General features: G+C 39.2%; 1 protein-coding gene across 2 annotated transcripts in view; it reads right to left on the reverse strand.

Annotated features, from left to right (window-relative positions):
- Positions 1–11,684, reverse strand: part of ctdspla (CTD (carboxy-terminal domain, RNA polymerase II, polypeptide A) small phosphatase-like a) — a 35,059-nt gene extending 23,375 nt beyond the window's left edge. For both annotated transcript variants that reach the window (XM_072688873.1, XM_072688872.1), the window contains exon 1: positions 11,305–11,684. In XM_072688873.1, coding sequence (XP_072544974.1) covers positions 11,305–11,383 — 79 coding nt within the window. In that variant the 5' untranslated portion in view covers positions 11,384–11,684. The remainder of the gene's footprint in view (positions 1–11,304) is intronic.
- Positions 11,685–17,917: the final 6,233 nt, after the last annotated feature.

Below are 17,917 nucleotides of genomic sequence, written 5' to 3' on the forward strand. Positions count from 1 at the left end.
TCCCTGCACCCCGAGGCCACACAACTGCAGCTCAAGCGCAAGGCAAGATGAAGGATGTGACAGGCACGGCGGAATTAGCTGCAGAGAGCTCGGCTTATAAAAAAAAAAAAAAAAAAGAAAAGAAAAGAAAAAAAAACAATGAGGGAGATCTGACTATCTGGGCTCGTTATGCAACGCGGCAGCAACCACGGCCCACGTTGTTTTGAGAGGAGGAGGTTCACACAGTGAACGAAGGGGAGGGAGAGAAACAAAAAGAGGGAGCAAAAGCAGTTGGGATCAAGAAAAAAGGACTAGAGGGAGATCTAGCACCCTGGCTTTAAGGAAAAGAGCTGTGAACATGAATGGCATTCACAATTAATTCTGTACTGGGTCGCAGTGGCTTTGACACTAGAATATGTGGACTCCAAAATCCTCACATAACAAGGTTATCAGAATGATGGACACCAATTTAACAACCATATATGCTCTTCTAAAAGCAGAAATCAGTACAGACACATGTTTAAATCTCACATCCTCGAAGGGCCCAGCATTTTGATTAAACCAACATCCAATAAAGTTCAATGAGAATTAATCAGTTTGGTACAAAGGGGCCAAAAAATAAAAACCTCAAAAATATTAGGCTAATCCAGATTTCCTTTCATTGATTTTGAACACAGTCATGCAAGTTTGTTCCACCTAGTGCTGTAAAGTCCCTGCTACATCCTGTAGTTTATAAAGCATTGAAGTTTAAATGTTAGCACGTGGAGTGCGTTTTAGCACACATACCCTTCTGCTGTCCAATGGGTGGGAGAGGCAAGACTACAGTAACCATAGCAAGATACCTAAACCACTACAGGTCCCACAATACAATGCAAATTCTAAAACCTTAACAGTTTAAGGTTTCCAGTAGGCACGCACGCTTGTGAAATCACTGTATTTACCCTAATATTGTTTACCATGTAGCCTCTGCGCAGCTGCATGCTCCAAATCGCAATGCTTCAGTACCAAAATGAATACTGTTACACCCCTACTGTGTAATGATTGTTGTAATATATATATAAACACCTAAAAACTGTGTGTGTAAATGTACTTTTACAGTGTAAAAGTTTTACAGTAAAGATACCGCTGATTCACCAACAGTGTTAAGGAATTCTAATCAGTTTTTCTCCACGCCAAACCCACATAACTGACTTATACCAAAAGATATTTAAAGATCTGCTAACTTTCAATTCTGAAGATAAAGTATAATTACAATAACTTCTACAGAACTGACTAAGACTGATGTTCAACAAGGCTTTTAAGACCAAGACTGCAATCTAATTTTATATATGACTGGACAGCAAAACTGGCAATAACCACTCCTTCGAAGTTGTTAATTAATAACTGGTCGACTAAATAACAGATAAATGAGAAACAACAAATCAAATGAAAAGAAAAAAGTATTACATACTGATGAAGAATTACCAACATTATTTTTAAACAAGCTGCAACAAAGCCCAAGCTATAGAAGACATCAATCATCCACAGTCATTGAACACCTTCACAGCTGGGTTAAAAGGAGAAATGCCATTTCAATGTTTATGTACAAGTACAAAGCAAAGGTTCTCAATCTTCTCTGAATACAATTACATTATCTGTCTGTCACACTATGAGACTTACATCATTGACTTGTTATACTATAATACTGCATTCACACAATTTCCATAATACAGGCCTGGAGACTCCCTGCACGGCCTAGTTTCATGTTTTCACGGCTATAACAAATAGAACTTGGCTCACTGAGCACTTAGCACTTAGCTAATGAACTTATTTAGATGTGTTAGAGAAGGGAAGTCACCAAACCCACCCTGAAGTGTGAGGGGAACTCCGGAACTATAGTTGGGAAACACAGACTTATCCATGAATGAAGTAACTTTGTGTAGACAGATAGATTAAGGCAGACTGGGCTTTCCATTGTTTGTTTTTTTTTTATCCAGGAATTAGAGTTTGAACTACTTGCACTTCTTGTTGCATGTAGGCTATTGCCTCTATTGTACAACTGTTCTTGACTTATGTATAGAACGTTTAAACTGTCTGACTACATCATCTGCGTGTTGCATAATGTGAATTCCTGGTGCCCAGGAGGTACATAACAGAGGTAAGACGTATTTCCTGTTATAGCTGTGGCCTTCCTTGAAATGCTTACATACAGCAATTTAACGTAAAATGTATCCATGTAATAAATAATAATATGTCAAAGAGGTCTAAAAGCAGCTGTAGACAATGAATCGATTTAAGGCTGAAGTCCAGAATCTCTACATTGGTATTTTCCCCCTGTGAGACAAGGATCAGCTAATTCAAACAATGCGTAAACATTTCAGGTCTGACAGCATTGATCAATATCTGCATACATCAAAAAATAGGATTCGGGAAGGTGATAAACACACACAGATAAACGCTTATCGTCTGCAGATTTATTGCTTTTGATATGAAAATTCTGTTATGAACTACTCTGTGTGAGTGTTACAGAGCCTTTCACGTGACTTTGCTGCTTTCTATCGTCGTACCATAATAAGTATGGAACTACTTATTAAGGTCTAACCCACTATGTGAATCGAAGCGACTTTTGTGTACCATTACACCCGTAGAACTCATCTATCTACCCCACCCCCATCTCCTCTCATTTCTTGCAAGATCTTACTGACTGATGGTCGTTACTTGCTGTAAAATAATGCACACAGAAGAGGACTGCGTGCTACAAGTTAACCCTGCTAGAAAAAAAATCCACCCTGCAAAAGTGCAGTATATTTCCACTTGCTCAAGTTCATGTGTAGCTTATAAACAAAAAGCAAGTTTTCAGGTTGGTCATCGGTTCTAGATGCCTGTGGAAAACCATTGGAATACGGATTGGTTTCTGAACAAGCTTTCCTCTATAGGAGAACACACCACATGTATCGCAAAAAGTCACAGACATAGTATTTAGGTTTTTATGATGATTGTTCAAATATCTGCAGAAAACTGGCTTGGTTGTGAAAATTGGCTGATGGTGTCAGTGTTTTCCAGTTATTGGGCAATTCCTAAAAAAAATATTTTATATGATAAAGATGCAGCATGTAAAATCTCTTCTTGAGCCAACTTACAGGTGATGAAAAATAACCATGTAGGATTTATGACGCCCCCTACTGACATGCATACACCACAATGAATAAGCTACCTTGAAAACATTCTCAAGTTTCATGTGAATCAGCCAGACTATTACAGTAAGTTTGGATCAACTGTACAAAAAGTTGGAAAGGAACGACTGCCATATTGTTTGCAAAATGTCCATCCTGAACTCCCTCCTCCATTTTCTTCGACAGCTCAATGAAGACCAGATGAAAGACTTAGAATAGTCTGCAAAAGTATGTTTTGCTACATTTTGGTTTAATTTTGAGCTAAGGAATCAGAGGAACTCCAATGACATCAGAGTTAAGAGCCAAAATGCTATGCATGCTGTTGCTCCCCCTTGACAGAGATCTACTCATCTTGGGTGTCTGAGTAGCAGGAGATAGTTGAACCAAGTTCTACTTCTTCATTTCAAGTGTTCAGTGCCTGGACCGCTAAATCTTGGAACCAATATCAATTAAACTAAACTGATCCTGGTTTGTAGATACCACTAGTCCTAACCTTTACAAGGCAGACAAAGTACAGTATTTTAGGCAGGGTTTGTACTGTAAAATACCTAACTATCTTTGGATGTTCAATAAGGTAACAAGATGCCTTTGGATGTAATATGTTGGCCTATACAAATGCTTGTACAAATACAGCAAGCTAGACACAGACTGATAAATTTAGCGCTACAGAACCCTAAAGCGACCCTGTGTTAAATGCCACAACTGGTGTTACTATGACGCTCCTACGGAATGTGGCAGACAGCCTCACTACAGCGAGGATTCGAAGAACCTGATATGAATAAAACCTAAAATGTTCCTGTTCTCAGGCAGAATGTTCTCATAGCATTCCTATACACTTTGTCCTTGGGTCATAGGCTAATCATATACATGGGGTAGGGGGTATTTTAGTATTCTATTTAACTAAATTATTATTGAATGAAACAACATCTTTTTAATGGTTATGTATCACTTTATACATCATTTTCTATTCCTCACAGGTGAGCCAGTTGAGGAGAATTCAGTGAAGTGTCTCTAATGCACTAAAAGAAAGGAATTACTTTTTTCTCTCTCTCCCTTTCTTACACACACACACACACACACACACACACACACACACACACACACACACACACACACACACACACACACACACACAGCTTTTGTCCCATTTCGAGACTCTCCCTGGAGACACACTCACCATTAAATGGAGTTCACCCTGAACTCTGAAGACTACGCAAGCACTCCGCTGAGTGTCCCCATGCAGCAAAGCATTTTTAAAAATGTGCCACAGTGACTCTCTCTCTCTCTCTCTCCTTCCCTCTATCTCTCTTTCTCTCTACTGCACAAAACAAAACCTAAATGACTTGGATATTTAACTTCAGCTGTCTACTTCACCTTGTGACATAGGAACGCTCAGCTCATTATCGTGATTGCTCAGTCTATTCAAACCTCAACCACTTTATCAAATTACGTTACAATCTAGAGTTGTATCCATGGGTTTGGGTTTGTTTACATAGCTCCAATCCAATCTCTGTTCTTCTGTCAATGAACCAACGTCTTCTGCAGGAGCCTATATAGGCTCTGCTCTCCACAAAAGCTTGCCTCAGCCAGCCTCCAGCAGGGCTATTGATCTGTTTTGACAATCTCCCGTTCCCTCCCTGCTCAATTAATCCTCCGCTTGTGGAGAGTGCTTGTCCATGTTTAGTGCCGCCATTAAATACGACATAAGGAACGCAGGGTGGAAATGAACCCAGGGTGCAAGGGACGGCTGCCGGAGACCTCTAATAATGTGGTGTCTTGGGACAGAAGGCCATCTCAATCTGTATGACCAAACATCTTCCTACAAGAGATGCTCATGGACAATTTTAGTTTCAACCATAGTTCTGTACACCTAGCTCAAAAAACCTGACATTCCTGTGGGCCATGAATGGCTACAGCAGGTGTGTTAAAAGCAAGAATGAAATGAAACTCTACGGGAGGGCGGATCTCCAGGAGAAGGGTTGGTGCTGATAAAATGGCTATTCAAGCTGGTCTGACACTGTTACATAATCTGTAAAACCTGAGCAGTATGTAGCTTCATGCTAAGACTAGGTGATTATATCTATTATGTAGGACTAGGTCAGGACCTGAGCTGCACACATGACGAGAAAGAAAGAAAATCACTGATTATGCAAAAAAAACAGCTTCTTTTGTAAGAGAAAGCAAGTGTATGGGGGGGGGGGGGGGCTGAACTGGGTAACAGATTATGTTAATGGGTCTCATGATACTTGCATAAAGGCAATTACATGTCTATTAAACCCACAGTTGGAGATAATGACCATGACCCCAATATCAAATGAAAATATCTAGGGAGACATTTATTGCACTCGTATGAAGCAAAGCAAACTGTTCTGTTGATGATAGTAGTACAAATGAAAGCAATGAAAGGGTTATGGGTTCAATTACAGAAAATCTATTTATTTTTTAAAATAATAACAACTATAAGACATCTCAAAAGACAGAAAACATTTTACCCATAATCAAGCCCACGTCTAGTGAAAAAATAATCACTTACGTTTAGTGCATGCATTTGCAAATATCCAGACATACAAAATAGCTGAAATGCACAGCTGTTAACGCAAGTGTTTCAGCCTTAAAAAGCAGCTAAACAGACAGTCTGGAACTGTGAAAAACACTCATACACACACACACAAACACAAACATACAGAGTCTCTCACAAGGGCATTAAGGGCACTTTTCCAAGCGGCTGCCTGTAGCTAGCTATCGGCTCTTTCACTCGGAGCTGGATAGTGCCGGAGCCACTGAAGGAGAAGTCCACCTACTCCATTTGGCCCAGATGGCCCCTGACAGGCTGGATTGCAGAGGGATTGCATCTCCCCCACTAACCGCTCACATCAGTGTCTCTGAGGCTACAGGTCCACTGGGCATTCTGTAATTAACTTCTCCTCTAGCTGCGGACGAGATGACACTAACAGCCTAAGAGGTAAAGAGAGGCATACCCACACTCCCAGCCCACTGCATGTGTCGAACTGGTCTGTGTAAATAATTACCTTAAGTTTTTAAATACTGCAGCTGCTTCCACTTAGCAGGATCAGCTGCATATTCTACTAATGATGGCGGGTACATTCCCATTTTGTTCAGTTCGATTGCTTTGGCTGTTGAGGCCCACACCAGGGCAGGTTTTATAAAGACAGAGTTAAATAAACAGATGTGTTGGTGGCTCTGTACACTCATTCAAGCAGCAGTCTAAGCTATAAAACACTCATCAGTCTGACAGCTGGGTGCATAACAGCTCAATTCCCAGTGTACCCCACCAGCTTTACAGCAAACAGACCTGATGCTCTTGATGGATGCCTTTCTCAATGAAGACAAATGATTCGCCGGCTCTAGGAAGGCTCTCAGAAACAAATAAGTCACCACTTCAATTTGGTCAAGTCGAGTAATAATGGGTCTAGGCCAAGGAGGGTAAAGAGAGACATTTCTACCAGAAAATGAAAAACACAACAACAACACAGAAGGTTAAAAAACACACTGAAGAATACCAAAAAATGTTACATCGTACATCATACAAGCTAAACCATACAAAGCTGTGAATTTCCCCACTGCGGGACTAATAAAGGATTATCTTATCTTATCTAAAGCATTACTACTCCAGGAGGAGTATTATTTAATAAACAAATTATAACAATAACAATTACAATATCATACAATATAATACTAATCATTTTAGGACACGGTTACAATAATAAATACTATAATACTGAGACTTCTGAAGTAGTTATTTGTAATGAGAGACATAATTGGAGGTATTAAATTAGTAAGACACCCCAAGCTTAGTCAGACTGGCAGTCAGTGTGAACTGTACGAGGATAAAGCATCCGAGCTCAGACGTGCTGTAATCTGATTAAGGTAAACTGCTCATCCAATGATACCTGACAGACTTAAGAGTTATCTGAGCAACACTGTCAGCTGCTCAAATTGGCAAGCAATCAAACTACACTACACTACTTGATTCTATTTTATACCGCATCCTACACTACATTTGATATTTGATCCAATTAGAAACGGAAACCTCAACTGCCTCAACATGGACTAGAAGAAGCTATTTCCTCAAAAATATTTACATATGTAAAATATAGTTTTATTAACAAGAGGGCAGACAGAGTTATTTAATTTCAACAATTCTGAGAATGACCACAGACGCAAGACAGGGAGTGCTATGATAGACTACAAATCACCTACTGGAGAAAATCTCTAACTGCAATATGCCAGGGGTCAACCAATTTTAATTTATTTAACAATTTTTTAAACTGAATACTCAAACAATCCCTTCATTCGTTAAAACATTTACTTTTAGCATTTATATACTTGAATGTCAAAATAAAGACATGCCTACTTATTACATTTCAGTCAAGTATTTTGTTGGCTCTTTCACTTTTCCAGAAAGATTTTGCACTCATACCTTCGCTTACAAATAATATCTCTGTACTCTTCCACCAAGCGAATTACAATTTGAAATACACATAAAGCAATAATTCAATTTGCCTGACCATGATTGGTTGCTTTGCTGCTGGGGACTCAAAATAAACAGCTATTAACAGCTTCTGACTCTCTCTGACCTCATACTGCTGCCATCTCTTGGCTCACGTCTCAACTCAACTCCAATTTCACTCCCATCACCTGTGGCAATAGGGACTGCACGTGACCTAAAACCCAGACCAATGAGTTTCTGATGTTAACCTCATTAAACCCCATCCATAATGCATGCTGAGAAAATCTATAAACACACGCAAGAGAGGTGTTCAGAAACACAGCTTGTATCCGTTAGCCACTCAGTTGCGCACAATGAAACCGATAGGACTCTGAAAATAGCTGCGTGTGACTTTGAAATATTCAGCAAGTGTGGCCCAATTCCAAGGCCAGAGGGCTAGAAAGGCTCTTTGCCATATGAGGGACAGGTCTGCTGGACCTGAGGTCGACTGGATCTCATTTCTCAGACCTACCGTTGGCCTTGGCTTTTCCAAGCCGAATGAATCTAATTACATAAACAAACTGAACTGATCCTGGATCAGCATTTGAGCACAGAGAAGTTTGACACATATGGGCCCAGATTTAGAGGGGATATATTTCTGTATTAGGATCTATCACCCAACTTGTGGGTGATCCCCTTTTGGCTGGAGCCACAGAAAGGATGTGTCTTCATCAGATGAGTCTCCTTAAAATGCCATCACAGGATTCTGATTACTGTAATGTTACAGTAGAAGTGGGTGACTGCAGGCAGCAATGGAGATCACTGGCTTCTGGCCTGTAAGGCACTAGGGGCTGGTCGGATTGCTTATCCGGAGACATAGTTCTGTCACTCATTTATTCATACTTTGACCTTTAGGAATGAGGACAAAGATCAAACAGATGACGCCTGATGTAGGCATTTCTTTCACATCTTTCAACTAGGGCTGGATATCACTCAACATTTCCAATACCGAGATTTTTATACAGAGTTCTGAGGTACTTTCTTTAAGTTAAAATTGGTGCACAATGATATAATATCAGTACTGGTAATATATGGGAGGTGTATTGTACTTGAGAAGAGCAAGAAATGTATGAGTTTAAACAACAGAAAGTGGCATTGGTGCATCCCAAATTAAAATTATTACATTGTTTTAAAATAAATAAATAAATAAATGAATAATAATATTTATGAATAAACTAAACATATTACATATGACTCTACAAATTATTTCACATTTGCTAATACAGTAATTCAGTCAGAGCCATAAAAGTGTTTATTTATTTATTTATTTATTTATATATATATATATATATATATATATATATATATATATATATATATATATATATATATACACACACACACACACACACCATGGTCTACCTGGTCTGCACATGGCAGATTACAATATTGCACAATGTCCTGCATCAATGTGCAACCTCTAATATCAAGCACTGCCCCAAGGCAATTTAGTAACAGTGCCAAAATGTCCACCTGTATCTTCAAAAGACTGTTCTTTTCCATCATTAATCTCATTACAATCTTCGCAAGCTATTATCACAACTGATCTATTTATATCCTTAGAGGCCCTGTCCCCCCCATTAATTATGGTGGCTGCAGACAGCTTGGTCTCTATGTGTGTGTGTGTGTATGTTTGTGTATACAGTACACAGCAACTGAAACACGGGTCTGCATAAATGAGGATTGATTCAGGAGTCGCAGTTCAGCATTGCCAGCACAAAAGTAAGAAAGATCACAGAGCAGAGCAAGTAGCCTTGTTTTGCAAGTGAACATGTTGTAAAAGCATCCATGTAACAAAAAAGCCATATTGGTTTGTAAATATGGCAGCGACAAGAAACAAGCAACAACAAAGGAATTCCTTTGTTTGGGGACCCTCTCTGGCAACCTGCTCACGGCAGGGGTATCCTCGGCCTATGTGCCCATCCAGCAGGCACACGCACACAGATTCGGGGGGGGGGACAAGCAGAGGTCACCTCATGTTCCCAGGCTCCACTGCCCTTCTGCTGTCCACTCCCCTGCTAGACTCCCCTAGACATGAGGACGGCCATCTGTTTGCACTCTCTGCAGCAAAGGAATTCATTTTTTTAAGGGAGATGTTGCTGTGTTTATCCACTACAACATGTGGCTTGCTGAGTGTCACAATTCTGCAAGGCAGCTGTTTAGCTGTTTAGTTTTGACACAATGTAAATCTGGCAGTTCTTCCTTACATTGCGTCACTCTTTTATGATGAATGGCTCAATAGAAATGGTCCAAAATAATATGGAATAAAATATTCATACCCTGATTTCCAATGAAAGTTTCCCTATTCCTATATTACAAATTTGAAGATGACAGATGACAATTTATTGGTTTGCATCAATAAAGTTCAAGTTGATGACCCCATGCTTTCTGTGTATTCTACCCTAAAAGAATGCCTCACAAACCTGAAAAGACCTGAAAAAGCCACTCCTGAACGCCATTCATTGGCAACACTGGAACTATTTTTGGCCATTTAACTACATATTGACAACGGTAAAAGCAATAGCACAGCATTTCAGTATGACATATAGCTAGCTATATATTCTCCAGATCACATATATCCTAATGTAGATAAGAATTCCTAAGAGACAGTATATAAAAACGAAGAAAAATCTCTTGATTAGACTTGTTTTTATTATTATTAAACAATGAAGATACTTCATCTACCCACAGCACCTCTGGATAACTCATTTTAGCCCCAATTTGTTTGCACTGGTCCTGTCAGCCAAACACAGAGAAAGAAAAAAAATACAGACACCGGTCAAAACAAAAGTACTCTCAAAACTCAAAATCAGATGCCATAGTCTTCAGCTATGGGAGATATCCTGTCTCCTGTCTGATTAAACATAATAAAGCAGCTAGCTAGCTAATTTCCCCCTAATTTAGGAGCAACGCAAAACACTTTCCATTCAGTCAGTCCTACGCTGTCCCACCACTCCATACGAGTCTGTATACTGAAAGACCTATTAGAGTGTTTTACAACACCTCAGAGAAGACCTGATTTCTTACTGTAACTAAGAGCAGACTCAATTAAACCCCCATCCTGTCTTTGCCACAAACACGCCACATGCAGATCTGTCTAAATCTATCTAGATAAACAGTAAGCGTACCATAAGGAAGGTGCTGTGATTTTTCCAAATCAGTGCCACACGTCCACGCGTCTTTAATCCCCAGCTCACTAGCTCAGAGGAATTTAATTTCAGTAATCTCAGGGACTCAAATTCCCTGTTTTGCGTCGCGGAAATACACAACTGATAAGAGACATGGACTAGATCAGCAAGTCATTTCTGTGCCTATAGACTGTTTACGCTTCGCCTCGGCCGGGCAGAACTGAATGTCCACATATTCATCTGCGTTAAAGATGCCGTGCTGAAGTTATATGGCGATATAGCTACTGGTCTTACCTTGCACGGTTACTGATTAAATCGACGTATAGCTATCCTAGCTAAATTTCGCCTAGTTTTTCACATCTAGTCACTGCAAATGTAGCTAGCTAGTGCTAGCCATAATCAAAAGGCTTAATTTCAGATGCTCTTCTCCTCCTCCCCGCCTTCCCCTCACAGGTTAAACACAGCTAGCTTAGCTGTCAACACAGCACAACAAAATCATCATTTTATCGAAAACAACCCGTAAAAAACGACTCACCTTTTTCTTGACGACTCGAAGAAATGATTTCTTCCTCCTTTGGATTCGCTACCTGGGTGATTATGGACGTGTTGTCCATGGAAAAACAGGGTTTTTATTATTTTTCTGCTTAAAGTCACTCGTTTTTTTGCCGTTGGTTGCTTGCTAGCGAGCTAGCCAAGACCGTCTCGCGCACGGTAACGGTAACGGTTTTCTCTCCGCATTAAAATCCCGTTCTTCGTTAACGCCAGATCCCGGTACGAACGTGTTTTTTTGTCGTCAGACTGCCGGGACGACCAACATCTCGGCTCCGGTAAAATGTGTAGAAGCGGCTCATTCAATCCTGCTGCATTTGGGTCTCTACACACACACTCACTCGTAAAACCAGCGCCTCCCAGAAGATGAGAGCCACAGCAGCAACGGCGTCGTTTGGTGTCCAACCCGTATTGAGGAAAGGCCCGCCTTCCCGTGCTGGGATTTGCTAGTAATTCATACTCACTGGTCGGACTGGTTGTGAAGACAACATATTGACCAATCGTAGCGCAGTAAAGGAACGCTACTGGCCAATCGTAGCGCATGAAGGTGGGACCTTTAGGAAAACGGGTGGGAAACAAAAACATGAGCAGAAAGGGACCCAACCGCTCGACACGCTTCATTGCTGCTTTATAGTTAATGAGTTTGAGTGTGTGTGTGTGTGTGTGTGTGTGTGTGTGTGTGGCCATGTAAACAAAAGCAGCATTGTACCACCTTCAATCAAAAAATAGTTATAATAATTTAATATTGCATTGTATTTCATAAACCATGGACAACATTTACCTTAAATTCCAAAAAAAAAAAAAAAAAAAAAAAAAAAATATATATATATATATATATATATATATATATATATATATATATATATATATTGCTATTTAGAGCATTTATTTGCAGAAATAACGACTGCTCAAAAACAACTGCTCGAATAATGCAACTAAATTATTATAATAATTGTAATGCAAATAAGTTATTATTATCATTTGAACTTTGAGAGCATTCTTTCACGTCTTGGCAGGCTCTCCACTAGTCTTTCACATTGCTGTTGGGGGACTTTAGGCCCATTCATAGTGTGCAAATTCAGGTAACTCAGCTTCATGTGATGAAATGAATGGCTGCCATATGTAGCAGATGCAAATTTAAGAAAATAAATGAAGTGGTCTCTTAATGTTTCTCAGAGCTGTACATATATACATGGTCCACTGTTGCTCACATGAGGGGTCAGTAAATAGACATGCTCGCTGAACAGATGATTGGGTTACACTTACTTCAGAGTACAGGTTGGTAGTGCTATTTAGTAATAGTATATCTATTTACTCAGCTCCATGTGCTTCTCTGCAATTTTAATTAATTAACTCCCTCCTGAGAACAATCAAAATATGTTCATAATATGACAGCCTTTGCAATCAGTTTAAAATGCACCCATTGTTGATGTGAGCGTTCAACTGCACGCACGCTGCTTGTGTAATCTCCTTAGAAAAGTACTGACATCAGAACAGGACGCTCTGGACCAGCCATGCGTGAGCCTAAGGTCACCATGCCCGGTACCTAGTGTCAGCTAGATAGGTATGAAGCCTCCCAGCACTGTGCTGTGGAGTAGTGGAACTGCATTCCCTAAAGTGATTAAGCTCCTTCCAGTTAATTGGAATGAGCAGGAGTGGCATTTATGATCCAAAACTGATCATCCAGCATCAGTACCTCGCCTTTTTCTTATGTCTGAATTCCTCACTGCAACATTATTGGGCAGGGTGGGGGCAGGCTTTTACACACAAATTCTCAGTCTATTATAAAATAAAAAACAATCATGCATAGGGATGCTATGGCAATTTTTTTTTAGCAAATACATGTAACCTAGGGCTTGTGTATTTTGTCAGGCTAAGTTCCTTTAAAATGTCATATTAAATTATAAGAGCTGATGATGAGTAATCTAAAAGGAATGAAAACATAAGGGAGGAAAATGAAGCGAGAGCAATGCAATTGTGGTCTGGTGGGTTTTCAACCTATTACATGAGTTTACATCATCTGCGCTTGGAGCAATAGTACATTTGCCCAGTTCTGAACAGTAGCTGCCTGGTAGCATTTGTGTTTGATGCATACAAGACAGTTCATATTGCATTAGATACCGCCTTTAAACTCTGTTTTCCAGTGAAGACCCCTTTAGCTGTTGTTTATTCAAGCTCATGGTAAAGAGCCTCTTGACAGGGATAAGCCGGATAAGTCCATCATCCTGAGGCTACCAATGATTACGCAGCCTTATCAGATAAAGCCACATGTGTGATTCTGCAATATGAGATACATCCGGCTGGTCAGTTGTATTCACGGCCCATTTTTAGTCTAGCTCAGAAACACTTGATTAGCTTTAAAGAGTGCTACCGAAAGTCTGGCTAAAGAAATCAAAAGGACCTGTTCATCAATGTCACTGTGCAGTTTTCCACAAATGTAGTTGATCTGCCAAGACATGTTTAGTATCTGAAGCTGGATTCTTTAGTTTTGCACTGGAGCAATGTGGTGCAAATATAGTTAACAGGTAATGGAATCTTGGACCTCAACAATTAGCATGGTGCAAAATGCCTGTCCAATCATCACATACATGCTTTTAGTCAGGTAGTTCGAAAAAAGGGAGTGACTGGCTTCTCATATTTTGGAGGAGACATGTGTTACCCACTTAGTGTCAGGAGCATTAATAATACTAGGGTGAGATAATGGTGGGCTACGGGGGGGTGTTAAGGGGGGGGGCAGTACCTTATTGGGAGAAAAGGGTACTATCTAAAAAACTATCTAAAAAAGCAAATACACTAAACATGTCTATTTAATAGTGCAAATATTCTTCTTCACCAAATGACTGCTTTAACCTCAGTCAGGGACACTAATGTTCATATTCAAACATATTAAATCCATAATACATTTCCATAATTGCTCTTCTCTGATATGAAGAGTGGTTGCTTTGCTCTTGTTAATGTAAGCCCAGTTGCATCAGAGCAACTAGCTCATCATCATCAAGAGCTGTGGGCTCTAATATTTTTCTTCCTCATATAATTCTGCGTTCAGCATGAGGCCCGTGTGGATATTTCTCCCAGGCCTTGTCTTGCTGTTTGATCACAAACATAATCACACCATAACTCTGGAGTCCAGCCCAGACTCTTTTCTTTGTTGCGGGTTTAAAAGCTAAAGCTGTGAGGACCCTGATGCCCGTGGATTTCCACTTTGATCTGCACTGGCTTGGGCTGACTAGACCTCACTGTCAATGAAAAAAAACTGGCCTGAGAAATCAGACGGTTTAATGTACGGTGCGTGCTGTTCTGCACAGAATTACGTGAATGCATGACTGCTGACTGGTCTAAAGTAATGAAAGTAATTATACATGGGATGATTGTCTACATGTTCGTGTTGACTTTTTATCAATATATATATAAAAATACAAAATCAATATTTCTCATTGTAGCACATTGTTTGAGCAGTTTGAAGAGTAGGTAATTATTATTTTTTTAACATAACAAACATGATTATTAACATTATATATTCTATTCAGCCATAACATTATTACCACCGACAGTAAAAAGCATTGATTATCTTTATCTACAGTGCCAGCGTTCGAAGGGTGGGATATATTAGGCAGAAAAAATGTTGAGTAGTAAAACTGGGCAAGCATAAGAATCTGAGCCACTTTGATAAAAAACAATCTGTGATTGATAGAAAACTGTGTCAGAACATCTCCAAAACACCAAGTAGGTTTTGTGTGGGGTTTTGTTTTTCTGTGTGCAGTGGTCAGTACCTACTAAAAGTTGTCCAAGAAAGGACAACTGGTGAACTGGCCTTAAATCCATGCCTTGAATGGTCAGATCTGTTGTGGTCACTTAAAGCTAATGGCTGGCCATTGTATATAAACATTAATAAACAAGCAATGTATTTTTATTGCTTTAGATCAAGGGCGCCCATGAGTTTTTATTTTATCTAGGGTGCCAAAGCGTTATGTTTGTGGTGGGACAAGGGTCAGTTTTTCTTTGAAAGCATTTCATAACATTATTGCGTAACACGTTTTTAATGGTCCCCTGCACAAGCTTTATAGATGATCATCTTTTATTAAGCAAAATTAAACTAAATATAAATTAATTTACATATCTAGCATATTTCGTATGTCTATATGTGCTCTGAGCTTGTCTAAGACTACTGATTAATAAATCAGCAAAACAAAATGGACACAAATGTAATTTGTTTATGAATAAATGTATGCCCTTTTAATATATAACTAAACACATTTATAGCAATCAGTTCTGTGGTATTTTGTATAAAACATTGAAACATTATACATTTAAATTCAAATAATAAAAATTGGATTTTGGCCCATGAAACTATTCTGTTAATTTTCTGGGCTTAACTGTGGAAGAAATGTCCTTGAAATACTCCCGTAGTTTCATCTGCAGGGGAGTAGGAGAGTAAAAACAAAAATTTTGATCTTGATCTTTTTGAATGTGTACAAAGAAGTGAGTTTCCCAAAAGAATCTGAGCCCAAAGCTGGATGGATGGGGAGTTTAAATGTACACAGTCATCTAAAATGCAGCTCTTGCGGAAAACCTGAAATATCTCTCTATAAATACCCTTTCATTAGTCAGTCTGGGCCCACTTTTCTGAAGCACACTAAGTAAAAAAAAGTAAGTATACAGAACTGAAAAACAGTAGTGAAAACCTGATGCTATGTAACACCATTCCTGAAAGATTCTTTATAGAACCATTTGCAAAGGGCTTTAACCAGACAAAGAACATTTAAGCATCAAAATGGTAATTTGATTGGTCATGGATCTATATATCTATATCACCACTGCATTTACTAAGAAACCCACAAAAAAGGAGCGTTAAAGAGTGCTCAAAACCAGAGTGAAGATCATGCTGGCTGTTATAGAGAGTGTTCAATGTGATGCTCCTTCACCCATTTAAAAGTCATCTATCTATCATTAGCAGGTTTCATCCCCCGGTGATGCCACAGCCATCCATGGCTAGGAACGGCCCTCCATCTCCCCTCAGCATGATATTGGTCAGTGTGGGAGTCTGTTTACTAATGTGGCTCATGTGACTCAGAGGAGGCATATGCTAGCCTTCACCTTTCCAACACTGGTAGCATTGTGCGACGTAGGAGTCCTGACTATTGTGTTTGTTGTTGATGTTCTAAATCAGTATCCCATGTAACCAAAAAACGTTCAGCTATATAGACTGACCATTTTAAAAAATCTAAAGGTTTGGACCAAAGTAAAAAAAAAAAAAAAAAAAAAAAGGTCAGCTATGCACATTATCTATAGGTTAAATGCCTCCACTTGAAGATTAAGACATTTCTCAGTATTGTGAAATGTATCAATACACACAGAGCATTCTTGCCTACAGTATATAGTAAATAAATATACAAATGTGAGTCTAATTGTGTAAGCATCTGTTCTAATTGAATCCCCGTTGCCTAATTGGCTTTTGCTACCCCAAAGAGTTTGTAAAAGACCTCGTATGGCTTCAGGTGGACTGAAATGATTTAACTGTGGAGCAACGCTGAATTCAGCGACTGAGTGTTTTATAAGGGTGGGTGTTAGGTCTCAAACTTTAATAAGGAAGCGAGGCGTAACTCTCAGTGGGACTAATTTACCAGCCTTCATAACATCATAACCTGATTGTGCTTCTCTCTGATTAGAGCTTAAAACAGACAGGAGGACAGAACTGACAGACAATTTGTTTTTTTGTTTTTTTCAATGTCTGTGGATTTTGATTTTCCTGCCTCTGCAATAATATATTTAACCATGTCAGCAACTGTACACACGTCTTTAACCCCAAAAAAGCCCTTGAGGGTATTCAGTTACATTTCACAGTTACTTATGAATATTTTCAACAGGCTGATGTATAACTGTGTACACATATACTTGGACTGCCCCCTAGTGGTTTTCCATTTATAGTGTACCTTTTAAGGTACATTTACATTGTTTTTACCTATTATTTGGGGAACATAAATGCACATTCACCATGCACATAGAGCACAATGGTAATCAGAATGAAAGGCCACATTTTAAATGCAACTACACACGCTACATTGACCATGAAATAAGGTCTTCTACAACCAATGAGTACAGGGCAAGCAGTCATTTGGGCTCGAACCATAACCTAAACATAAAGTGCACTATTTTAGTGTGGTCATTCATTCATGACCTATTTAGTGCACTTTATAGAGAGCATGAAGTCATTTGAGATGCACCCATAATTAAAGGCAGAACTTAAATTGGAGAAGATGCACTTTATCGATTCTGATTTTTATCTATTTTGAAAAACAAAGTTTTCCTCTGTTTTATCATAACCTTTGGCAACAACACTTGGGCTACTTCATACTTTTCCTAGATAAAAAGTCAGATAAGAAAGTCACACTGTTGGATTTTCTGCTTCAGTGTAGCTCCTGAGATTTTCTTACATAACTGAAGGAACAGGGGCTCCACTGCAGGGACTGAATTCCCAACAGATGTGTTACATAAAACTATGCCTAAACTATGCATGACTTTTGAAATGTACATGGATATTAAGTTAGCTGTTTAAAATAGAAGTGTAAATAGAAGAACTATTTAATCTTTTTATAATTAAA

This window comes from Salminus brasiliensis, chromosome 1 (assembly GCF_030463535.1).
Source record: "Salminus brasiliensis chromosome 1, fSalBra1.hap2, whole genome shotgun sequence".
NCBI lineage: Eukaryota > Metazoa > Chordata > Actinopteri > Characiformes > Bryconidae > Salminus > Salminus brasiliensis.